At 38.7% G+C, this 25,210-nt stretch overlaps 1 protein-coding gene across 3 annotated transcripts in view; it reads right to left on the reverse strand.

Moving 5' to 3' along the window:
* The window catches only part of LOC132806698 (probable E3 ubiquitin-protein ligase HERC1), a 343,050-nt gene that overhangs the window by 165,119 nt on the left and 152,721 nt on the right, over window positions 1-25,210 (reverse strand). For all 3 annotated transcript variants that reach the window (XM_060821274.1, XM_060821268.1, XM_060821283.1), the window contains 4 exons: window positions 21,710-21,947; window positions 21,015-21,187; window positions 2,537-2,692; window positions 1,820-1,917 (listed from right to left, as the gene is read on the reverse strand). In XM_060821274.1, the coding sequence (XP_060677257.1) occupies window positions 1,820-1,917; window positions 2,537-2,692; window positions 21,015-21,187; window positions 21,710-21,947 (665 nt within the window). The remainder of the gene's footprint in view (window positions 1-1,819; window positions 1,918-2,536; window positions 2,693-21,014; window positions 21,188-21,709; window positions 21,948-25,210) is intronic.

Below are 25,210 nucleotides of genomic sequence, written 5' to 3' on the forward strand. Positions count from 1 at the left end.
CTCAAAATAAATTTCCCACCTCCATCTTAAATTAGTGCCCCTTTAATGTGAAGTTGCACCCTCTGGTTCTAGACTCTACCATGAAGAGAAGCAACCTCTCAGCATTTATCTTGTCAAGCTCCTCAAGAATTGTAGATGTTTCAATGAGATCATCATTCATTCTTCTAAATTCCAGTGAGTGGAGTTCCAATCTGCTTAACCCTTGTTCACAAGATAATCCCTACATTCTGAAGACCTTCCCTGAAACAAGGGGACCACAACTACTCACAGACAGATTTTGAACAGTTCTAGTAACTCAAAACTAGGCATCTCTGCAGTACTGTGTAACATCAGCAACAGTAGAGTCACACTCCGATATAATCGGCATATTCACAACCTGACATACCCCGCCCCCCCATCCTGCCATTACCATCAAGCCAAGGGATAAACCCTAGTTCAATGAAAGATGTAGGGGGGCATGCCAGGAGCAACACCAACCATTTCTAAAAATGAAGTTATCAACTTGGTGAGGTTAGAAGACCACCTGCATGCCAACAGCACAAGGAGCAAATGACAGAGTTAAACAATTCCCTAACTGACAGATCAGATCTGAGCACTTCAAGCCTGCCACATCCATATAGTGGATAATTACTTCACTGGGTGAGGAGACTCAACAAGTAGTCCCATTCTCAATGATTTGAAGATCAGTGCATAATTTAGGATTAAAGCATTCATAAGTCTTCAGCCAGGTATGACAAGAGAATGATCCATTTTGGCCATGTCCAGAAGTAAACAGCATCACAGAAGCCAGACTTCAACCAATTCCATGGACTCCATGTGATATCAAGAAACAATTGGAGGTAGTGCTTCCTGCAAAGGCTATAGGCTCTGAAAATATGCCTGCAATAGTACTGAAGACTTGTGCTCCTGAACTTGCCACACCCCGGTCAAGCCATCCTTGTTCAGCTACAGCGCAGGTATCTACCTAACAGTGTGGAAAACAGCACTTACATCTTGTAAACAAGAACTAGGTCAACCCCCACATGTTACCACATCATCAGCTACTTTCGGTAAATGAAGAAATAATCAACAATGCTTTCAAGCAGCATTTGTTCAGTGATAGCCTGTTCACTGACACCAGTGGAGTCAATGGGAATCAGGGGGAAAACTCTGCTGGCACAAAGGAAGATGATTCTTTGTTGGAGGTCAGTCGTCTCTAAAAGGAGTTAGATATTTTTAATCAACCTGATCAGAAATGTTATTTCACATCTATGGAGGAGGTGGGACTTCAATACAGGTCTTCAATACAGGTCTTCTGATCCAGAAATAGAGACATGATAACTGTGTCACAGCTCCTAAAGTTAGCGTCCTGAGCCCAACCATCTTCAGAAAGCTCATCAAATGACTTTCAATCCATCTTAAGTTCAGAAGTAGGCAGTTTTGCCAATGATTGCACACATGTAGCACCATCCATGACTCCTCAGATATAGAAACAGTCCATGTTCAAATGCAGCAAGACCCGGACAATATCCATTTCAGAAGTCAGCTGAGAGTCAACCACATTGCTATTCTTCTGGAGTTACATGCAGATCAGTACAGGGATATCAGCACCTTTCCTCACTTAAAAGGATACAAGTGATCTAGAGGAGTTTCTTGATCATCAACAAATTTAAATCAAATTCAAATACCACCATCTCGCCTAGGTCTCTGGATTCCTACTCCAATGTCAATATCATTTGGCCATCAAGTTGACTTAAAAAATCTCTTATCCAGTCATACTGAACTGTATACTTCATAACATTTTCCTTTAATAATGGTTAAGTACATAACTCAATCTTACCTCTTTAATTTGGTTCGGTTCAAAGCAGGCAGGCAGCAGTGACTCCAAAATGTGCAAAGCTAGCAGCTTGGTACGTAAATTGCGCACGAGTGGAAGACCTGGGGGAAATTGTTATTGAAATTGTTATTACCAGGTTGTAAATTCATGAAGCAAATCAAAATTAGTGAGAATAAATGTTCTGCTCCCAGAGCACAAAGATTTAGGTTGTGTCTGAGCTAAATAAAAGCAAGCAAACAATTCACTATCACAGGATAAGAAAGCATTTAAAAATGCCAAAGGCTTTAAATTACAATTTTGCAGTTTTTTTATTTATTGATGTTACTAATCCTGTTACAATTCACTACAATTCATTAAATTACAAAAACTTACAACTGTAATTATACATAGGGTATACTGACCAAATCGACAGCCATACTGACCCATCAGTTGCCGGTTACAATTATATGTGAACCATTCTTGAATTTACAAATTTTATTCATTTGGACCAATAGTTCATGTGACGTACAATAATAGCTGACTTTCTGGAACTAGTTACACAGTTATTACTTATTAACTTGACTCATAATGAAGAAAGCACTTTTCAGATTAATGATAAATGATATTAAAATTTTGATGTAAATTGTTGCACTAAAATGTTCCTACAATGATTCACTCAAACTTTTCAATTTTACTTACATATGGTCATTGTTAGCTTAGATGTGTACTTCACTGTCTCACCTGTTTCATGCATCTGTGTAGCTATCAATAAGAGTGGATCAATCCATTTCACAGAAACAATGTTGTTCCGTACATTTTTGAAGGAGATAACACGACGCAAAAAAACAAGAAAGTCTCCCAACTGGGTTTCTACAATTCGTCTGCTTTTGCCATGATCTGTTTATAAAAGAGAAAAAAAAACACATAATTCTTTACAGATGATGATAAATGGAGACATAGAGGCACTATTCACTTTGAGTGTCCTTTAGGTTCTGCAATCCAGATTCAAACACAGTCTGATAAAGATGAAAGCCTACCTTCTGATTGCATTAAGTATCCAACAGAAAATAAATGAGCCTTGATCCTGTACCTAACGGGCAAGGAAACAACCCAACACTGCTCTTAATTCAAAACTTATAAAAGACCACAGGATGCATTGTGTGAAATTTGGTTTTAAAATGATGCTGTAAGATGGAGCCACATACGGAAGTATAAAATTAAATGTTCTACTTTCTTCACCTTTATGACCACTAAGATCGCAAAAAGAGTTCAACACATCAGGTCTTTCCTGCTTGTCATGTTTACTAGAGAGGTTATGTAGGATTATATAGGTTTGGAAAAGCCCAGGAACAGGTCATTTGCCAAAGCAGTCCATGCTTATCTTTGTGCTCCACTTCAGTCACCCCTTCCTCTTCATTCCTCATCTAAATCTATCATTGTAACCTTCTATTCTTTGCTTCCTTGTGTTCATATCTAGCAGCCTCTTAAACACAGCTATGCTATTTACTTTATCCACTCCCTGCAATATAGAGTTCGACATTCCTGTTACTCTAAGTCTCTTTCAGATTTGTATTGAGTACACCTAGTTACTGTTTTACCTCTCTCACAAAATCAGCTCTCTGCATTCATTCTATCAAAATGTGGATAGACGTTAGGTGATCCCTCAACTTTTCTTTTTCAAGAGACACACCCTACCAGTCAATTTTTTGCTATAGAGCCATGCATTTTTGGTCACAGTCTAGATCCAGAAGTAAAAAAACATGAACTTCCTGGTTATGATAAACTTCCATTTTGAAGTATACAAGTTGAATCAGACCCAGTATAGCTCACTGACTAGCTTTATTATTTTCCTGACTGTAACCTTTTTTTGTATTCTTCAGTGCTTTTTTTTTGGTAAAATGGTGACCATAACCACAGGCAGTACTTAGTGTGTTCTAAAGTTCAATGAAGGGTTAGCATAACTTCCTTACTTTTCAGTTTTCTCTCTAGAAATAAAAAAAAATTGTTGTGGTCTTAACTGTAATACACCCTTTAGTATTTGATTATTTTGATTCCAGTGATTCTTTTTTCATCTGTCCCTCCTAATGTCTCTCATTCTATACAAGTGCCTTTCCTATTCTTCCTTCCAAACACATACTACTCCAAGAATCCATGCTGAACTTCATTCATCAATACTTAACCCATCATACAAGTTCATTAATGTCTTGTAATGTGTGCATTCCTCCTCAGTATTGACTATTTCCTCATGCCCATCAAATCTGGTGCCATTTGTCAAGTTTGAAACAGGTGAAGTCATCATAGCTCTAGGAATAGTCCAATAGGGCTCTTTCATTATAGAGACACAATTGGTGGTGGTGGTTCAATCTGAGGGTCCTCACACCTCAGGTGAGCGGGGAGATCATGATAACCTCAGCAATAAAACACTAAAAATGATCCAGCACATCTTGTCCATGCCGTCCCAAGGACACTAGATGCTCTTTCTAATTCCATCTTCCTGAACATAGCCCATAGCCCTACAGCTTACAGCACTCAAGGTGCAGATCCAGGTATTTTTTTGAAAGAGTTTAGGGTCTCTGCCTCCACCACCAACTCAAGCAGCAAAATCCATACACCCACCACTTCTGCGTAAAAGTGTTCCTCACGCCCCCTCTAATCCTTCAGCCATTTAGCGTGAATGCATGATCTCAGTTGTAACCTTTCTGCCAAGGGATACAGGTTCTTGTCTGTTCTCTTTCTATCCCTCACAATTTTGTAGACCAACAGTTATGTTCCTCCTCAGCCTTCTCTGTTCCAAGGGAAAGAACCTCTCCAATCTCTCCTTGTAGGTACGATTCTCCAGCCCTGGCAATATTTTAGAATCTGTTTTATACTGTCTCCAGAGAATGTGATGACCAGAACTGTACACAATACACTGGTGGCCTTACCAGTTTCATCATGATGGATGCCAATGAAGGATAGCATTACATGCTTTCTTTACAACCTCATCCACCTGTACTGTTTCCATTCAGGACCTGTGCAGTTGCACACGAAGATCTCTCATTTCATCAACCCATATTTTTATGTTCCCATTTATTGTGTATTCCCTTTTGCTGTTTGATCTTCCTCAATGTATTACCTCACACTTACCAGAGTTGAATACCATCTGCCATTTCCTGCCAACTCAATGGTGTATCATTTTGAAGCTTACAGCTATCCTCCACGCAGCCAATTTTTGTGTTACCTGCAAATTTCACCAATTGTGTTCGTCACATTCAAGAGCAAATCATTAATGTAGAAAACAAACAGCAGGGCCCAAACACCAAACCCTACAGAACACCACCTGAAACAGCGTTTCATACTCAAAGGCAACCATTTACCCTTTGTTTCCTGTTTCTAAGCCAACTTTGAATCAATTCAACACATAACCTGGTATCCCACGGGCTTTTACTTTTTGATCAGTCTGCCATTTGTCTCCTTATCAAATGCCCTATTAAAACAGTGCAGTGGATATTGTCTGCATCAATCCTTATCGATTCTAATTGTCAATTCCTCAAGCCATTCAACCAAATTTCTGCCTCATAAAGCCATGCTGACTATCTCTGACTAGTCCACATCCTTCTAAGTGACAGTTCATCCAATCTCGTAGGATTGATTCTAACTTCAGTGGTGGGCAAATTCTAAGATTAACTAGCCTGTAACTGTTTATCGTTTCCTTGATACCCCTTTTAAACATCTGAACCACATTCTCAGTATTCCAGCACCTCGCCTGTGTCTGGTGAAGTTTGAAAAATAACCTGCTGAAATCTGCTATTTCTTCCTCGATAACTTTCAAAATCCTAGGGAACCAGTCCTGGCAACTTATTCAATTTCAAGGATTGTGACTCCTCTTGTACTTGCTCTCTTGTCATGAATTTTTTTGTCCAATATTTCACACTGTTCCTCTTGGATGACTACATCTATATCGTCCCTTTCTTTGATGAAAAGAGGTGAAAAAATTCTTCTGACATTCTCTGCATCTTCACACAAGTTCCTTACTTCATCTCTGATAGGTCCCATTTCTTCCTTTGCTCTTCATATTCTGGTAAACCATCTTTGAGTTTTCCTTTATCTCACTCGGCAATATTTTTTCATGCCCTCTCTTTGGTTTGGTTTCTTTTTTTTTAAATTGGATCCCAGTGCTTTCTATATTGTCTAGGCTATCTGCAATGTTGAGTTTTTGTGACTGTAAGCTTTCTTTTTCTGTTTAATCATCTCCTGTATTTTTCTAGGCAACCATGGGCATTGAGATTTGGCAATACCATTCTTATGTCTGGAGGGCTCATGTTTGCTTTTAGTGGCTCCTATTAGTTTTCCACTGATTTATCATTTAGCAGTCCACCTCGGTCAAATCACTTGGAAGTTTTGTAAAAATTTGCCTTCCCCTAGTTTAAAACTTTTATTCCAGATTCAGCTCTGTCCTTTTCTGCAATAACACTAACTCTAACTGAATTGTGGTCACTATCCCCTGATATGGCCACCTACTGTCACTTCACCCACTTGTCCATTTTCATTTCCTAAAACTCAATTCAGAATGGTATCTCCTCTTGTTGGACTCATCACATATTGTTTAAAATAATTCCTGGACACAGTACCCAAACTTTTCACCCTCAATACTCCTTACTTTTGTTTGAAATCGTGATAGTTAAAAGTCTTGCATTATGAAATTTATCTACATTTATGTTGTTCTGTCTCCCTCTCCCTATTTGGGGGTTTAAGGTATTCTCCTAGTGATGTGATTGCCCCTTTTTTTATTCCTAAACTCAACCCATAAAGCCTCATTTGTTAACCTGTTCAGTACATCACTCCTTCTCCCAACTGTAATTGATTCTTTAAAGCAGTACTGCTATCCACTGCCTTTTTTTGTCACCAACTCTATTCTGCCTGAAAACTCTATATCCAGGGATATCAACCTTGACAGTGTGGTGCAAGAAAAGCACAGGTCAGGCAGCATCCAAGGACTGGGAGAATCGACGTTTCGAGCATTAGCTTTTTATCAGGAATGAGAATCTGCCAATTTTGCCTTTCCTTTAGCCATGAGTTGATCTTTGCCCTTGTTCTGCTGCCTTGATTGTAATATTCATTGCATTGAAATGTAAACAATTCAATCCCACCAATTTCTTTTGCTGGACACTTTTTAATTCTACTTCTTTATTTTTCCGAATCACTGACTATATCACTAACTAATGTTCGACATCCTGTGTTCTGATCTGAATTGTACCAGTCTAAGATTAAATTTTGGTTCCCATTCCCCTGCCATTCCAGTTTAAAACAATAATGGAGCCTGCGGCTGTGGGAACTGAATGCACTCTTTGGCATCATTCTGCATTACAAAATAGCCAGCCAGCCAACTGAGCTAACCAACCTCGTTTAGAAAAAGTGTTTTGATTCCAAAGTACAAACTGTCAATGTGGTTCTAACACTCTTCCTACCAGAACATCATTGTCTACTCTGTTACTTTGAATTTGACCCATTTTCTTCAACTGCTTCCGGTCTTCCATTTTTCACTGTAATACTGGAAGCAATTTAACTTCACAGTGTAAAGTGCATAGATCATTTCATTTTAAAATTTGTTATTCCAAGTTGAAAGATGACTATCAGACCATTATTAATTGTCGGAAAAACCACTTTAGGGAAGGAAATCTGCCATCCTAACCTGATCTGGCCTACATGTGACTCCAAAGCATCAGCAATGTGTTTGACTCTCAGCTGTTCTCCGAAATGGCCTAACAAGCTACTCATTCCTTCCAAATAACGAAAACTCCTGAAAATAGGAATAAAACCAATGAAACACCTGGCATCAACCTAGGCCAGGTTGATCAACCAAAAACGAGGACAACAAACAAAACATGTCAATCCTAAAAAGGCTACCCAGTTAACACCTGCAGGCAAGAAACAAGATTGGGAGAACCATTTCAAAAGCGCTGCGCTTTTCCAGCAACACATTTTTCAGCTCTGATCTCCAGCATCTGCAGTCCTCACTTTCTCCCAGAACCATCTCAAAGACAAGTCAAGCAACAGCCTGACGTAATTATATCCATGGAATAATATGTTACATACCATCATACCAGACAACATCACCACCTTCCCTGGGCATGTCCTGCATGTGACAAAGAGGACAGCAAAGCTGGCACAGTAAAATACACTCTGGTGGGAATTGCCCTGGCATTCTGTTCTGGAAAAGGGATTTTCAATGTCCATCAAGTTTGACTCAGCTCTGACTGGTTCTGTGACAGGTGTAATCAACATGAGGGAAATACATTTGTGATCTCATTCTGATCCATCTGTCTACTAGAAACATGTGTCCATCACAGTGTTAGTAAGAGTGACCATGCACAGTCATGGAGTCACATATATAGCACGGAAACAGAACCTTTGGTCCAACTCATCCATGCCAACCAGATATCCGAAATTAATCTAGCTCCATTTGCCAGCATTTGGCCCAATTCCTCTAAATCCTTCCCCTATTCATATACCCATCCAGCTGCCTTTTAAATGTTGTAATTGTATGGGCCTCCACCACTTCCTCTCGCAGCTTATTCCATACATGTACCACCCTCTGCATGAAAATGTTTCCCCTCTGATCCTAAACCTATGCCCTCTAGTTTTGGACATCTCCATCCCAGGGAAAAGACCTTGCCTATTTACACTATCCATGCCCCGCATGATTTTATAAACCTATATAAGGTCACCTTCAGGGAAAATAGCCCCAGCCTATTCAGCCTCTCCCTATAGCTCAAACCCCGGCAACATCCTTACAAATCTTTTTTGAATCCTTTCATATTTGACAACATCCTTCCTGTAGCAGGGAAACCAGAACTGCACACAGTATTTCAATAGTGGCCTAACCAATGTCCTGTGCATCCACAACACGACCTCCAAACTCCCATACACTCAATGCAATGACCAATAATTGTAAGCATACCAAACACCTTCTTCAATATCCTACCTACCTGTGGCTCCACTTTCAAGGAACTATGAACCTGGTTCCTTGTCTCCAAGGCCTCTTTGTTCAGCAGCACTCCCCAAGACCTTACCACCACTGATGGTATAAGTCCTGCTCTAACTTGCCTTTCCAAAATGCAGCACCTCACATTTATCTCAATAAAACTCTATCTGCGTCTGATCAAGATCCCATTCTATTCTGACGTCCTCGTGGAAGCAAAGTCATGTCTTCACACTGAGCATCCCCCCCCATCATACTGTGAGACACTACAATTGCACTAAATAGAATAGACTTCAAACAGATCTAACAACTCAATACTGGGCATCCATGATGTATTGTGGGCCATTAGCAGAAGCAAAATTGTATGCAATCACATTCTGCAACATGGAAAATCCCCATTCTACCATTACCATTGAGTGAAGGGACTAACTGGTTCAAAGAAGAGCGCAGGAGGGCAGAAGCAGCACCAGGAGTTCCTAAGAATGAGGGAGCTTGGTGAAGCTACAACACAACCTGCGCACCAGACAACAAAAACAGCAAGCACTCGACAAGGCTAAGTGATTCCACAAGCAACAGATCAGTTGTCAGCTGCTTCAGTGATCTCCTTTCCTAAGATCAGAAGTGAAGATGTTCATTGATGATTGCACAAATGCAGCAAGACCTGGGCAAAGTTCAGGTCTGTGCTGTTAGAAGGTAAACAATATCTGCTCGACCTAAATGCCAGGGGATTATCAGTTCTGACAAGGGTTGGCCCTTGATTTACAATGGTATTACCATTATTGAATTCTCATTATCAACTGACCAGAAACTAAAATGGATTAGCCATGCAAATAGCGCTAGGTAAAAGTGAAGACTGCAGATGCTGGAAACCAGAGTCTAGATTAGAGTGGTGCTGGAAAAGCACAGCAGGTCAGGCAGCATCCAAGGAGCAGGAAAATCAATGGTTCGGGCAAAAGGCCTTCATCAGGAAGGTACATCAGTGGTGGAAGAAGTGAATTTTTGTAGATGTAGTGCCAATTAAGCAGGCTGCTTTATCATTCCTGATGAAGGGCTTTTGCATGAAATATCGATTTTCCTGCTCCTCGGATGTTGCTTGTCTGTGCTTTTCCAGCACCACTCTAATCTAGATATAAACAGTGCTGCCAGAAGGTCAGTTCAGGGCTGCGAATCTGGCGATGAATAACTTCCTGATTCCCCAAATTATGTCCGTCTCCAAGGCACAATTCAAGAGAGTGATGGAATACTCCCCATGTGCAGCTCCAACAACATTCAAGAAGCTTGACACCAAAGCAGCCTGCTTAATTGGCACCACATGTACAAAAATTCACTTCTTCCACCACTGATGTACATTAGCAGTAGCATGGACAATCTTCAAAATGCAAGCAGAAATTAATGAGGTTCCCTGGATCGCACATCCCAAACGCAAGGGCAGTACCACCAGAAGGGCAGCAGATACACAAGAACACAAAGCATCTGCATCCCCTTCAAGTCGCTCACCATTCTGGCTTGAAAATATGTCACCTTTTCTTTTCTGTCAGTATTCCAAATCCTAGAACCATTTCCCTAACAGCAATTAACTTGCACCATTTGGACTGCGGTAGTTGGGAAAGCAGTTTCCACACACCTTCTGAAAGGCGATTAGGAATGAGCAATAAATGCTGGTCCAGCCAGCGAAGCCCACATCCCATACAGGTCATTCTACATAACGTGCTTTTCGTTAATGCAAATGAACTCTAATGCGATTGAAGAATTGGGGTCAAAGCATAGATTTTTAAAGTGTGCATCGGCTGTAATACACTTACATCGCCAATACTTAGGCACAGCTCCTAAAGCATGATTTATCTACATGTGGAGTTGCATAAGAACGCAACCATTGCTTTACAGAAGAACTACCTGCACATGAAGAATAAAAAAATGATTTTATGAATCATATACAGATCACTATTTTGATTAATAAATATGGACAAAACCTTTTGTAACACTTGCAAAACTGACACAACAGCTCTTAACTACTTCCGCTGTGGTGATTGGAAGTAGGTCAGCCAGTTGGATATCACAGAATATTACTTCCCTGATTCGAGTTGTTAACCTGGTCCAATCAGGGAGTCCTAGCTGACATATAACAGGAATGTCATGGGTTCTGCTCACTCAAGAAGCTGGTTCTGAGCTAGGTGGGTCAGTGCATATATCTTGCAAGCATAAAGCGGGTGACTTGGGGACAGGATTTCGTGGAGTTATTTCACAAGTCTTAGGAGTTGACCAAGATTTTAAAACTTCGACTTTCCTATAATTATTTAGTTTGCATTTACTTTGACATTTTTGAACAGACTCACACAGCATAAAATTTGAATTTATTCAGATAAGTTTACATACTCTGGGGGTGGATCTAATTTCATTTTGTGAATTCCAATATCCCGTAGATTCAGCATGTTTGTTAAACTTAGAATGAGTATGAAAGTAGTAATTTAACCTATTTCCACTGTATTGGTACACAAGTTTTTTTTTGTTGTGGACCATGCATCTAGTTCTTTGATCAGAAATGAGTGGTTTAAGCCTCAGTCAACAGCTGCAACACACGAGCATCAATATTGTGAACAACAAATGAAAAAGAAAGACCATGCACAGAAACAAATCAAAACAAACGAAGCAAAGCTAAGAATTGCAGATGCTGAAAATCTGAAACAGAAACAGAAATTGCTGGAGAAACTCAACAGGTCTTTCAGTAACTGTGGAGAAAAAAAACAGTTAACGTTTCGTGTCCAGTGACACTTCCTTGAAACCAGAGTTACTAGTTTCAAAACGTTAACTGTTTTCTCTCCACAGATGCTGGTACATCTGCTTAGTTCCTTGAGCAGTTTCTGTTTTGTTTTAAAACTAAGCAACCTGTTTATTCATATATTATTGACCATCACACATTAAAACTGTATAAAATTAGTATGCCAATGAAAGGTATAATATTTGCAAAGTAGCTATGTCTGCTTATGTATAATTTTCACCACATGACTTAGTTGAAAGTGGAAGAGACTTATCTAAATAAAGCCTCCAGCTCTATATATTTGGCTCCATTCCTTCAGTGTATTTTTCTTTCCTGGAATTTCACATGCAGAGATCCAAGTAAAACAACCTGAACAGGGAGGTGGTTCTTTAAGTGTCAGCATTGACCCAAAAGAGATAGTGTCCTCTATGATTCTATGGCAGATTACACTGCCATAGAACACTGAGAAATATATTAAACTAGTACAGATTCTTTTCTGGATAAAAGCCACTCTGCTTTTCCCTTGGTCTGTTTGCCAAAGCACCTTGAAGTGAACATCAAATATCATACGTAATTACATGATAAAGTAAGAACCAAGAGCTGGAACAATCAACTCTACTTGTTTAATCAGACACAGTCTGAGCCAACTTTAGATCTTAAAGAGTTAAATAGTGATGCAAATCCAGAAATGGCTTCTTCATCCTTTTTAGCTTTGTGGAAGACCAGGTAGTTTATTTGCTGAAATTGTTGAAATAGTACTAGATGCATAGGGTTCATGAGTTCTTGGACACCTGCAAGAACTTTCTTGCTGGGTTGGGGCGAAAGGAATTTAGGAAAGTGAGCTAAAATTTCTCCATGTATCCGGCCATACTACAAGTGGACTTAAGAGCTGTCTCATTTTGCACCTCCTCTTCCCAATTCATCAATTTTACCCAGGAGGTAAGATCAGAGCGCATATCCAATAATGAAGACTCTATCAACACTTAGCTGTTGTCAGTGCCTAACACATCACTGAGTCCAACACTGAAGCTTGAATCCATGAAGTTCTGATTAAAAATTCTCAATGACACCATCAGCATATGAAAAGACAAAATATATGTTAATGATGTAGATGGAGAGCAGTCATCTAAATAAACTTTTATGTTCACAATGGGAAGAAAAACTTGCTGAGCAACAATCCATAAAATGTTGTATTTAGAAAATATGGGAATGAACAAGATTGCTTGACTGCAAATTTCTTTTAAAGGGAAATATTCTTAGATGATTTATCAATGTGGTCATAACACAGTATGCATCGTTAAACAAATTATAACTACTAAGTCAAAAGATATACAGAATAAAACATTACCTTATAACAGAATTTAATTAAACAGGTGCTTTATTTCATTTTAAAATTCAAGTAAGGAAATTATAAACAGCTTGAAGATTCCTTTGATGCGGATATGCCATATTTCGCCTGATGTAGCATAATGGTAATCTGCCACTCTGATACTACAAATAAACTAGCACCTTTAAATCAGTGTGCAGCATTCATGGTGTTACTAGAACAGAACTGATTTGCATGAAGTGTCTGTTAACAGATCATTTTTAGAAACAGTTACATCACAAAAAGAGATCTGTTGAACCCATGTCAACTCTATGCAAGAGCAATACATTTCCTTGTCCTTTCCCCAATGCCCTGCAGACCCTTTTTTTTTTCTTTCCACTGCTTACCAAATATAGGGAATTCTGGAAGATCAAAATCATTGCAGATACTCTCTCTAACTTTTAAAAACATAGGATGCAACCTTCAGATCAAGTGGTTTGGCAAATTCTAATCCAATTACCTTTTATAGCACCATTTCCTTATGACTACTAATTTAAGTTCCTCATTTTCATTGAACCTATCCTTCTCCAACAAGTCTGCACATATTTTTGACTCCTCCTTTAACGAAGAGGAGGAATAGTACAGACAGTCCCTAGGTCGCAAACTGTTTCAGTTCTAGAGTTAGTTAACAAATTGTAACACAATAGGGGACAATATAAAATAGCCATTCTTAAGAACAGGAAACGTTCATATGATGGACCTTTAAAATTACACCCTTATATGTAAATCGGGGTTGTCCTATATTTGTTTCAGGCTTCTACATTTCCCGTTACAAATTTAGTATTTGCCTTCAAATAAACCATATTTAATTTTGCTAATTTCTTCCTTGTCAGAATACTAAAATGCTTTTACAATCTGTTTGCATGTCTCTTGCTAGCTCACTTTTTAAAAAAATGTATTCAAATCAAATTCTTGACCATCCTTTGTGGAATTCCAAAGTCTCCCCAACCGTGGGTTTACTACGCTTTTTGGAAATTTTAAGGCTTTCCCTTTAAGCCAACATTTGCATCTCATGGGGCTTTAGATTTGTTGCAGATTGTGAAATAACATTTAGTTATTTGCCATTGCTGGTCTACCATCATACCATTTAATCTAGTTTCCCAATCCACTTCAGCTAATTGACTCTATTGCAGAAAGTGTTAATTAGCACAGAGAATCCAATAGTAGTTTAAAATAGCATTCAATTAGTCACATCAAAAGGTTTGCATATGGGAGAAGTCGAAAAAAGCCAATTAGCTGTTCTAAATTGAAACGATAAACAGGACTCTATGCTTGGGTAGATGTAAAATATACCATTATATTATTTCAAAGATGATAAGAGATAGGGACACAAGTACTGTTTGGCACCCCGAGCTTGCTCAGACACGTGACAGGATCATAGCTGAGCAAGGGAATTATACCAAGTGCCCTAAATCAATTCTTATCCCAGAGTCAACATTCCAAAAAAAAAATTAACTGATGATTATCACATCTGTTTGAGAGATTTTAATCCTACTACAACAGCAACTACTTGATAATAAATTCTCTTTGCAAGCTATAAAGCACAATGAGATCAATTGGTTGTGAAAGACAGCGTCAGCTAACACCCACAACTGCTGCTGATAGCAGGATGGGACTTCCATAGCCATGCAACAAACAATCTAATGACATCAATTAAGAGAGAAGCAATTCAAATGAATATACTTTTGAATTTGCCCTGCATATACAGTGCTCAGGAAAAGTCAGTAGCTTTACTTTTCATAGTTTTACTTGCACAGTAACAGGAGAAAAAATGACACTGCACACCAGAAACTCTGATTACAATAGGTGTTCTGATATATATATAATTGAGGAAAACAAATGGTCAGTATTTATACTCTTTAATAAAATGTGAATATATGCATATAGTTTTCTTTATTCTATCATGGATGTGGGCATCTATAGCTTGGCCAATACTCACTGCCCAACTCTAATCGCTTTGGAACGGAGTGGCTTGCTAGGCCATTTCAGAGGTAAAAACAATGACTGCAGATGCTGGAAACCAGATTCTGGATTAGTGGTGCTGGACGAGCACAGCAGTTCAGGCAGCATCCAAGGAGCAGCAAAATTGACGTTTCGGGCAAAAGCCCTTCAGAGGCGATTGCACTTCAGTTAAAAGTCAACCACATTGATATGGGTCTGAAGACATATGCAGCTGATGCCAAGTAAGGAAAGCAAATTTCCTTCCCTAAAATAAATTAGAGAATCAGATGGGCTTTTACTACAATAGACAGCTATTATAGGTTTTATTTAATTCAAATTTCATTGTCTGCTTTGGTAAGTTTCAAACCACAGAACATCAGCTTGGGCTACAGGATCAGCTAGTCCTGTGATATTAAAACTATGCCCCTGTCTCTCTTTTACATGTACATCACAACTAAGGCCCTTCCCTTTCAGAGCAAAAACCTGGTTTAAGCCCAGTAAAGATTGTTTCATGCGTTGGGCAATCTTACCTTCATATTTCATAAGATATCATGCATGTAAAGTTGTCTAATGCTTCAAAACCAAGCAGCCAGAAAAACCCTCTGAACCTTAAAATCATGAGGCCAAAGTAGCTCTTTGAAAGTGAAGCGAACAGCTTATTAGTAGTCCTACACTCTTCAGACTTGGAATGGTCTAATGGAAATAAATAGTTTGCCAGATACAAATCAAAAGTATACCAGAAATTAAAGGGGAAGGTCAGTAGTTAAGTACTGGTAGACATTTGAGCAGGTATTTCTTAATGTTCAGCAAAAATGTATTCCTGTCAAAAATATGGACTCTGTGAGAAGTTTGAATCACTATTTTAACAAAAATAGTCAGGGGGAGTATCCAATCAAAAAACAAAGGCAAAAGCTAATAAAAAGGAAGAAAATTGATTATGAAAGTAAATTGTAAGAAATATAAATACAAGCAGCAAGAGCTTCCACAGGTATATAAAAAGACAGTCAGTAAAGGAAATATTGGACCCTTGGAGGATGTGACTGGAGAATTGATAACAAGGAAATGACAGATAAATTAAACCAATATTTTGTAATGGTTTTCCCAGTAGAGGACAGTGCAAATACCCCGAACATATTAGGTAAGAAAGATCTGGTAACATTTTTATTGAGGGACAAAATATTTGGCAAACTAATGGGACTAAAGATGAGTAACAACGATCTGATGGCTTACATCTAATAGTTTTAAGGGAAATGGCTGCAGAGATAGTGTAGATATTTGCAAAAATATTTTGGAACAGTCTGGATTCCAGGAGGATTCCAATGAATTGGAAAGCCCCCAGCATGACACTCCTGTTGAAGAATGGAGGAACAGAAAAAAAAACAGGAACTCAAAAGGACAGTTAACCTAGTATAATTGTTGGGAAAATTTCGAGAGCCTGTTATTAAGGAAGAAATAGTAAGACGTATAGAAAATCAAACACAGTCAATATGGTTTTGTGAAAAGGAAATAGTTTTACAAAACTGTTATAGCTCTTTGAAAACATAGCAAGCAGAGTTGATAAAGGGATCCAGAGGTGCAGTGCATTTGGATTTCCAGAGGCATTCACTGAGATGTCATGTAAAACTTTATTGCACAAGGTAGGAGCTCAAATAATTGGGAGTGAAATATTAGCACAGATTCAGGATTGGTTAACACAGAAGATAAAATTGGAATTAATGGCTCTTTCTCAGTTCAGAAAGTCATAACTAGTGAAGTGCCACACAATCAGTCCAAGGGCTTCAATTATTAACTATATTAATAACTTGGAGGAAGGGGCAGACTGCAGTCACATTTGCACATGACACACAAAAAAATCATTAGAGGGCATGTAGTTATTAAAACAATAAGAATCTGCAAGGGGATAACAGGTAGGTCCTGTGAATGGGCAAAAAGCTTGGTGGATGGAGTTTAATACAAGAAAGAGACAGGTTATGAACTTTAGCAGGAAGATTCAAATGTCAGATTACTATTTAAGTAGAAACAAACTCCAAAAATGCAGTCTAGAAAGATCTGGGTGTTTTTGTGCATAAACACAATGCAATTGAGAAAGAGAATGGAACTTTGGCAATTATTGCTAGGGTGTTGGAGTTTAAAAATAGAAAAAAAACTTGCTACAACTGCCATGTGAGTTGGTGAGGCTGCATCTGGAGTACTGTGCATAGTTTTGTTTTCTGGACTCAGGAAAAGATGCCTTTGGAGGCAGTTCAAAAGATATTCACTGAACCAATTCTTGGGACAAAGGGGTCGACTTATGAAGAATGCCTTTATTGGTTAAAAGATTCAGATGGGGCTTGACATGATGTTTCCGCTACTGGGAGAGTCTTAAATTAGGGCAGATGGTTGCAGAATACGGGGATAAGAGTTGAAATAAAAGAAGGCTTGCTATAAAACATCAATTTTTCATGGATGCGGGGGAGGTGCCAGAGGACTGGATAGTGGCAGGATTAGATGATTAGATTCCCTACAGTAAGGAAGGAAGGAAGGCCTTTGGCCCAACAAGTCCACACCAACCCTCCGAAGAGTAACCCACCCAGACTCATTCCCCCTGATTAATGTTCCTAAGCCTATGGGCAATTTAGCATGGCCAATTCACCCGACCTGCACATCTTTGGATTGTGGGAGGAAAACCCCACGCAGATACAGGCAGAATGTGCAAACTCCACACAGACAATTGCTGGAGGTGGGAGTTGAACCTGGATCCCTGGCACTGTGAGGCAACAGGCTAACCACTGAGCCATTGTGCCACCCACAAGGCAGCTGTATGCTAGAAATGCTGCAAGGACATTCCCAGTAATTACAGGCTAGTCAGCTTAATATTAGTGGTGGCAAAGATTTGGAAATAATATGAATCAGAGAGAAAAAAAAAAGCCACCTGGAGAGGTTTAAATTAATTAAATATCTACAGGTTTGAAAAAGATAGATCAAATTAATTGTTTTGATGAAGTACCAGAGAAGACTGATAAAGAAAATACATTGGATTCCAAGCAGCTATTTGAAAAAGTACTAATTAAATGGCTAGTTAACAAAATTAAGCCGCATGGAAGAGCATTGTCAGTGAGAGTTTGAATTAAAAAATTGATTTGAGGACCGAAAACAGTAGGCTGTGGTAAATGGCTATTTTTCAGTCTGGAGCATAGTAGGAAGTGTATCCAAGGTTCAGTGCTAGGACAGCTGCTTATAAATGAGCTGTATATTTAAATACAAGGTAAAATTTCAAAATTTGGGGAAGGCTCCAAACTTGGGAGGTACCACAAATATTCAGCATAACACTAATGGACTATGTCAGGACAATAAATAGGCTAGCAGAATTGGCAGCCAAGTGGCAGCTGGAATTCTTGATGTCACAAGGAATTAAGGGCTACGGGGAGAATGCGGTAAGTGGAGTTGAAATGCCCAACAGCATGAACGGCGGAGTGGACTCAATGGGCCGAATGGCCTTACTTCCACTCCTATGTCTTATGTCTTATGGAATTTGTTATAAAAAATATGATAGCAGGGTGAAGGAGAGGCAACATGAAACAATTGATACATTTTTGAAGTCTTCGCAGGCAGAGAGGTACCTGGGAGTACATGTGCACAGATCTTTAAAGTTGACAGGTCATACATAGACTGGCTAGCAAAGTGTGTGGAATCTGCAGCTTTTCAAATAGAGGTATTGAATACAAATGTACAAAATTATGCAGAAATGTAATAGACATCTGGTTATACAATAACTATAGTGCTGCATCCACTTATAATCACTCTACTTTAGGGGAAATGGCGGCAGAGTGGTAATGCCACTGGAGAGAGGCAAACATGGGTGTGAATTTCATAACAGCAGCTCATATTAGAATTCAACTGATAAAACTAGATTATAAAAATAGAGTCATGGTCAAAATCTCGCCTATCATTGATTGTCATAAAGACCCAAGTGATTCACTAATATCTTTCAGGGAAGAAAGTTTGCATCTTTACTCACATGCAACTCCAGACCCTTAGCAATGGGGGGGTACTCTTAACTGCCTATAGAAATAGTCTAGCAAGATTGTGCAATATATGCTTGCCTAGTCAGTAACACCCATAACCTATGAAAGAATGGATTAAAAAGAACCTTTAAAATGACATGAGGATCCTTGAGAGAGCAGAGAATAAGACTGATCAGACTGGTTCCAGAAAGGAGACATTTTAGTCACAAAATTTGGTTGGAGAAGCTTGAGATTTCCTCCTTCGAGCAAATGAGCTTGAGAGGACTTTGAGAGTTGTATGAAATTATGACATTTTTAAGGTAGACAAAGGAAAGGCATTCCCACGAGTTGACTTAACTAGAACTAGGGGACACAAACTTAAGGTTTGGACCAAGAAGTAAGGGTTACATGACTGTCTTCACCTGGAACACTCATCCTTCAAGGATGCTGGAAGCAGAGACAATGATTTCAAAAGAAAATTGGAAGAGAATTTAGGTAAATAAGCTTACAGGAAACACTGTCGGAACAGGTCTCCACAGAGAGCCAGCATGGAATAAATTAGCCAACTGATCTCCTTCTGTCGCATACTGCTTCGAGGAAGAAGTTGTTTTCGGGCATTATTTTAAACTTAATGGTTTATAATTTCCTGTTGAAGGTATAACAATAATATAACTTGTTAACTTTGCATTGTGCCATAAATCCTCAAAATAAAATTAAGGGATTCAACTTTAAGATCTGCATAAATTTCGTGAAAGCAAAGATTTTTTTCAAATACACTTAATAGTCAAATTTAAATCATTTCTCAGCAGCAGCTTCTAAAAAAAAATCACAATTTCACTCAGGGTATTTCCAAAAAGAGATGTGGAGCAGAACACATTCCCATTTCAAACTTCCATTCCTGATCAATTTTAATCAGGCAACTACTTATATTCAAGGTTAAAAAATCACAACACCAGGTTATAGTCCAACAGGTTTAATTGGAAGCACACTAACTTTTGGAGTGATGCTCCTTCATCAGGTGATAGAGCATCGCTTCAAAAGTTAGTGTGCTTCCAATTAAACCTGTTGGACTATAACCTGGTGTTATGTGATTTTTAACTTTGTACACCCCAGTCACACACCGGCATCTCTAAATTATGACTTATATGCAAAGAATTTAGAAGAAGCCACTAAAGCTTTATTACAAATTTAGCTTTATTAAAAAAAAATTAATTAACAGAATCTCTCAGCTATTGCAGAATAGACAATAATAATCCACCTCCTGCCTCTCGGGTCTCCTTGCTTTATTATACATCAGTAATTTGCTTTCTTCCATCCAATGATCGGCAGCCTCAGTCTTGCAGTGTTTCAGCACAGTTGAATTTTATGTTTTCAATTCGGCTTCCTCCTGCTGGGAGTCTGGAATGAATTGGCCTCTTCAATTGATCTCTCAAAAAGCAAAACCCTAGTGTTTTATCATCTACAATCCTGTTTTACCACTCAATTAAGCTCTGCTTTTCAGTCAGGCATTATATTCGAGAAAGACTAATGACAGAGAGCTTGAGTTCTGAAACATGTATGTGTAAAACAAAATGCTCCTGACTGAAAAGTGGTATATAAATATATTAATACATCAATATGCATGTTACCAAAACTAGTGGAGCACCATCTTTATTTTGTACTAGAAACACCATTTTATTTTTCTTTAGAAAAAGCAATCCTTGTTTTGTCTACTGTTTTTAAGGCAGAGATAAAATCTCTCACCAATACTGAAGGCATAGCAGTGCATAAATTTAAGCCACTACTAACCAAATCATGGCATATAGCTTCTTGATAATAATTGTTAGGGGCTGGTAGACACTGAAAAATAAAGGTTTCACAACCCCACCAACAGTATGCAAGGAAATCCAACACAATGCTGCCAGTAATATCAGGTAGACATTTTGTGAAGATATCCGTTACCTAACACCATTTCAGCATGTTTGTTCCATTCGGTTGTGTCTGCAATGCATCTCAAGAGGGTTTTAGTTTTAAAAATGCCTTGAAAGGGCACTAAAAAATGCTAAACCATCACTTGAAAAGCATGATCAATTAATTATCATGTAATATGCTTTGCCTGGCAGCAAAATCAAATAGCTTGAGAGGTCTCCACTCTTAAAATAGTGAGATCTAAAATATTTTAATAACAAAATTCTATAAGTGAACATATTTATACATTAACTTTCTATTCCCACCTTTACTTCTGGACCTGATGCTGGATCCACAACTACGTTGTTCTGTACATTCCTCTTCAGCTAATTCACATTCTGAATTTCTACACATTGCATGCAAAAAACTTTGCAACTGGCAGCACAATACATCCATTGGGGCTTGAACTACTTCAGGACACAAGGTTTCTGCGTAGGAACTATAAAGAAAACCAAAAAGCAATAGGAAATCAATGTAAGAAGGAATACCAAGTTCAAATCAAAATACCAAAGCTTATCATTTAATATATCTAGTTTATAAAAGATAAGGAAATTATGTCAATTTTACCATTGGCGCCAAATGGTCAAATAGATAGATTAAAAGAAAAAAAAGTGAAGATTGTGACCAATTCCATAGAAAAATTAAGAACTGTATTACATCGACAATCATAAGCATCCGTTGGGAGGGTGACAAAATCCATAAATCAGAGTTCAACATGCTTCAGTACACCAATGTAACTAAACCACCCAGGTCCAGAAAAATGTAGGTTACGTATTAAAATGGATGATTATTTGTTGGAATGCAGTTGATGTTACAAGGAAAAACAAGATATAAATCCACCTAACAGAAATTGCTACAATCCAATTGCAAATAGATTTTGACGTTGGTGTACTTACCAAGATTGACATATTACTTCATTAAATGTCACTCTGAGTTACAGCTTCCTTTATGAATTGCTTACCTAGCAGTGATAGCTAAAATCTGCAGAAGTCGAGCACCTGCCAACTTTAGTGCAATATTTAAATGGGGATGACCAGACACTGAAGCCATCAGCCAACGTTGGTTTACCAGGAGACAGGAGTTTGTCAGCTTTGAAAGAGCTTCGAGAAGACCACTGTTAATGACCACGGATAGGTCAGCAGGCTGGTAACGGATGTTTAAAGCAAATATAGTAGCCAACAGGAGGTGCTGCTGTGCTCCTGCAACAACAAACAATATTTAATAAAATTCAAATAACCAGTGTGAAACCACTTGACAGTCTTAAAACAGAATTAGTCTAAGTTATTGCCAATTCAAAAAAAATTGTACAACACTTTTGTTAAACATTTAAATTTTAGAAAGTATACATAACTTACATGGACTGTAAAATGTTAAAAAGTACACTTAAATAAGCTAATTTTCAAAATAAAAATCAGTTTTGAAAATAAGTGCATACCATCATAACCTAGATTAGTGCAGTATTAATCTTGAAGTTGTAAGAACTTAATATGAAATAAATTTGGCAAATTATGTTGTGTGTGTGCAGCAGTCATCTGGGTTTCAGTTTCTTAGTTCTCCTTCATACCCATGGTTCGAAGACAAATTTTGGTATCAGTTATTACTTATTCCTCATTGTCGGCCATTAACGTCATGCTGAAATATAGTTCCATTGATAACTGACATTTCCCTACACCTCAGTCTGTGACTGGTTTGCACATCAACTTGATAGTGCGAGAGGCACACAGAAAGACAGAAAAAAGGGATTCACTTAAGAGTCAGAACTGATTAAATAGGCTCACTAAAGGACTGAAGGAGGAAGTGAGTGACCAAAGGTCAGATTTCTGTTGCATATTTGTGCCTTGTTTCGCAAGTCTACACGACTAATGTATGTTCGAACCATTGAATTATTGCACTTAACATCCACAAAAGTAACTAACTGCTTGATTGGATATTACAACATTTAAGATATGGACTGTATCAATTTTAAATGCTTTTTGAGTCCAGCGATCCTTCATCATTATTTTAGTGAAGGGCTTGAAATATGAACTCTGTTCCTCTTTTGACAGATGTTACCAGACTTGCTGAGTTTCTCCAGCACTTTTGATTCACCATCCAGAGCAAATGTGGACTCCAAATAGATGTATTGAAAATGATCAGCTCTGCATTACAATTTTTTATTGTTAATTGATCTCCTACATTGATGCAAGTGGCAAATTGGAAAATAAACTTGCTCTTTTACCTGTCCTTGATGGCGTGAGTTCTTATACTCTCTTGTCTCAACTTTTCTGTCTCGTCTCCTTCAGCTTCCTTTGGAGGTGGATATAATTGGGAGAATGGTAGGGGAAGGAACTATCAATAGCTGCACACTGCACTTGTAATTGGACTGTGGGGAACCCTAAGCACTCTGCAACTGGGTCCTATTCACCAGCCCTTTATGTTAGTTTATTGCTATCAAGTTACCTATCCCTCACCTTTCTTTGTTTCAACACCTTATTACCATGTCTGTATCCCAACTTTGATATATTTTCCTTTGAATTACTGTGTAGAGGCAGTGGCATAGCGGCAATGTCACTGGACCCTCGGCCAATGTTCTGGGGATATGGATTCAAATCCCGCTATGGCAGATGGTGAAATTCCAATTCAATAAATATCTGAAATGGAAAGTTTTAATGGTTACCATGTAACCATTTTCAATTGGCGTTAAAACCCAACTTGGTCACTAACATCCTTTAATTAAGGAAATCTGACATCTTTAACATATGTCTGGCCTACTTGCGACTCTAGACAAGTAATAATGCAGTTGATTCTTAACTGCCCTCTGGGCAATTAGGGATGGGTAATAAATGTTAACCTAGCCAGTGAGACCCATATCCTGTAGTCCATCCCTAATTGCCATTGAGCTGAGTGGCTTGCTAGGTCTTTCAGAAGTCAGTTAATAAGACCAGAAGGTATAGGAGCAGAAGTACCATTCAGCCCACCAAATCTGCTCGACCATTTAATGTGATCATGGTTGAACTGATAATCCTAATCCCACTTTCCTGGCTTTTCCCCCAATCACATTCCCTTACTAATGAAAAATCTGTCTATAGCAGCTTTGCAGCCTTCTTTAGGAGATTTGCTACCCTCAGAAATTCTTCCACATCTTGTCTTAATCAAAGATTATGCACTCTGGTCCCAAACTCTCTCACAAGAGGAAACAACCTCTCTGTATCTGCCCTGTCAAGTCCTCCAAGGATCTTGTTTGTTTCAATCAGTTGTATCCAACCTACTCAACATCTCCTCATAGAAAAATCCTCCATATCCAGCATCAACCTAGTGAACTTTCTCTGGACTGTTTCCAATGCCAGTAGATCCTTTTGTTGTTTTAAGACAACTAAAACTAATCATCGTATTCCAGATGTGGAGTACCTAGTGCCTTGGATTCTTTTAATAAGACTTCCCTATTTTTAACAAAAACAAATTGCTGGAGAAACTCAACAGTTCTGGCTGCATCTGTGCAGAGAAATCAGCTAAACCTGTTGAGTTTTTTCAGCAATTTCTATTTTTGTTTCAGATTTTCAGTATCCACAATTCTGTTCGATTTCCATATTTTTAGGTTGCATTCCTTGAAGATTTAGATTGAGATTGAGATTAAAATTCCTTTTAGACTAGTGAACCTTGCTGGACTCCCTCTATGACACATATATTCTTCTTCAACAAAGGGGACCAAAACTCCACTCAATAATCCAGCCTTGATCTCAAAGTTCTTCACAATTGAAACAAGATATTTTTATGCCAATGGCATGGGTTCAATTCCTGCACTGGCTGAGATTGCCATGAAAGACTCTCCTTCTCAACCTCGCCTGAGCCATGGTGACACTCAGATTAAACTACAGCAACTGTCTCTCTGTAATGAGAGATCAGTCCTCAGGTTTGGGTAGTGCCACGGTAACTTTAACATTTCCCTTTACTGGAGCTTGATTGCATGACAGTGAAGTATCAGCAACACATTTCTAAGTCAAGATGATATGTAGCCTGGATGGGAACATGCAGGTGGTGGTGCCCCCATTTCCCCTTGGTCCTACTAACTAGCAAATATTGTAGGCTTTAGAAGGTGCTGTTGAAGGATCATTAGTGAGTAGCTGCAGTTTAGCTTGTATTAGGTATGCACAGTTGCCATTGCACATCAGTGATGCAGGAAGTGAATGTTGATGGTAGTGGATGAGCTGCTGATCAAGCTGCTATATCTTAATGGTGTCAGTTCATGGTGTGTGGGAGCAACATTCATCCAAGCATAATCCTGTCACAATCCTGACCTGTGTGTTGTAATTGGTGTAAAAAGTGAGGTCTGCAGATGCTGGAGATCAGAGCTGAAAATGTGTTGCTGGTTAAAGCACAGCAGGTCAGGCAGCATCCAAGGAACAGGAAATTCGACGTTTCGGGCCAGAGCCTGATGAAGGGCTCTGGCCCAAAACGTCGAATTTCCTGTTCCTTGGATGCTGCC

Source organism: Hemiscyllium ocellatum, chromosome 1 (genome assembly GCF_020745735.1).
Source record: "Hemiscyllium ocellatum isolate sHemOce1 chromosome 1, sHemOce1.pat.X.cur, whole genome shotgun sequence".
Taxonomy (NCBI): Eukaryota; Metazoa; Chordata; class Chondrichthyes; order Orectolobiformes; family Hemiscylliidae; genus Hemiscyllium; species Hemiscyllium ocellatum.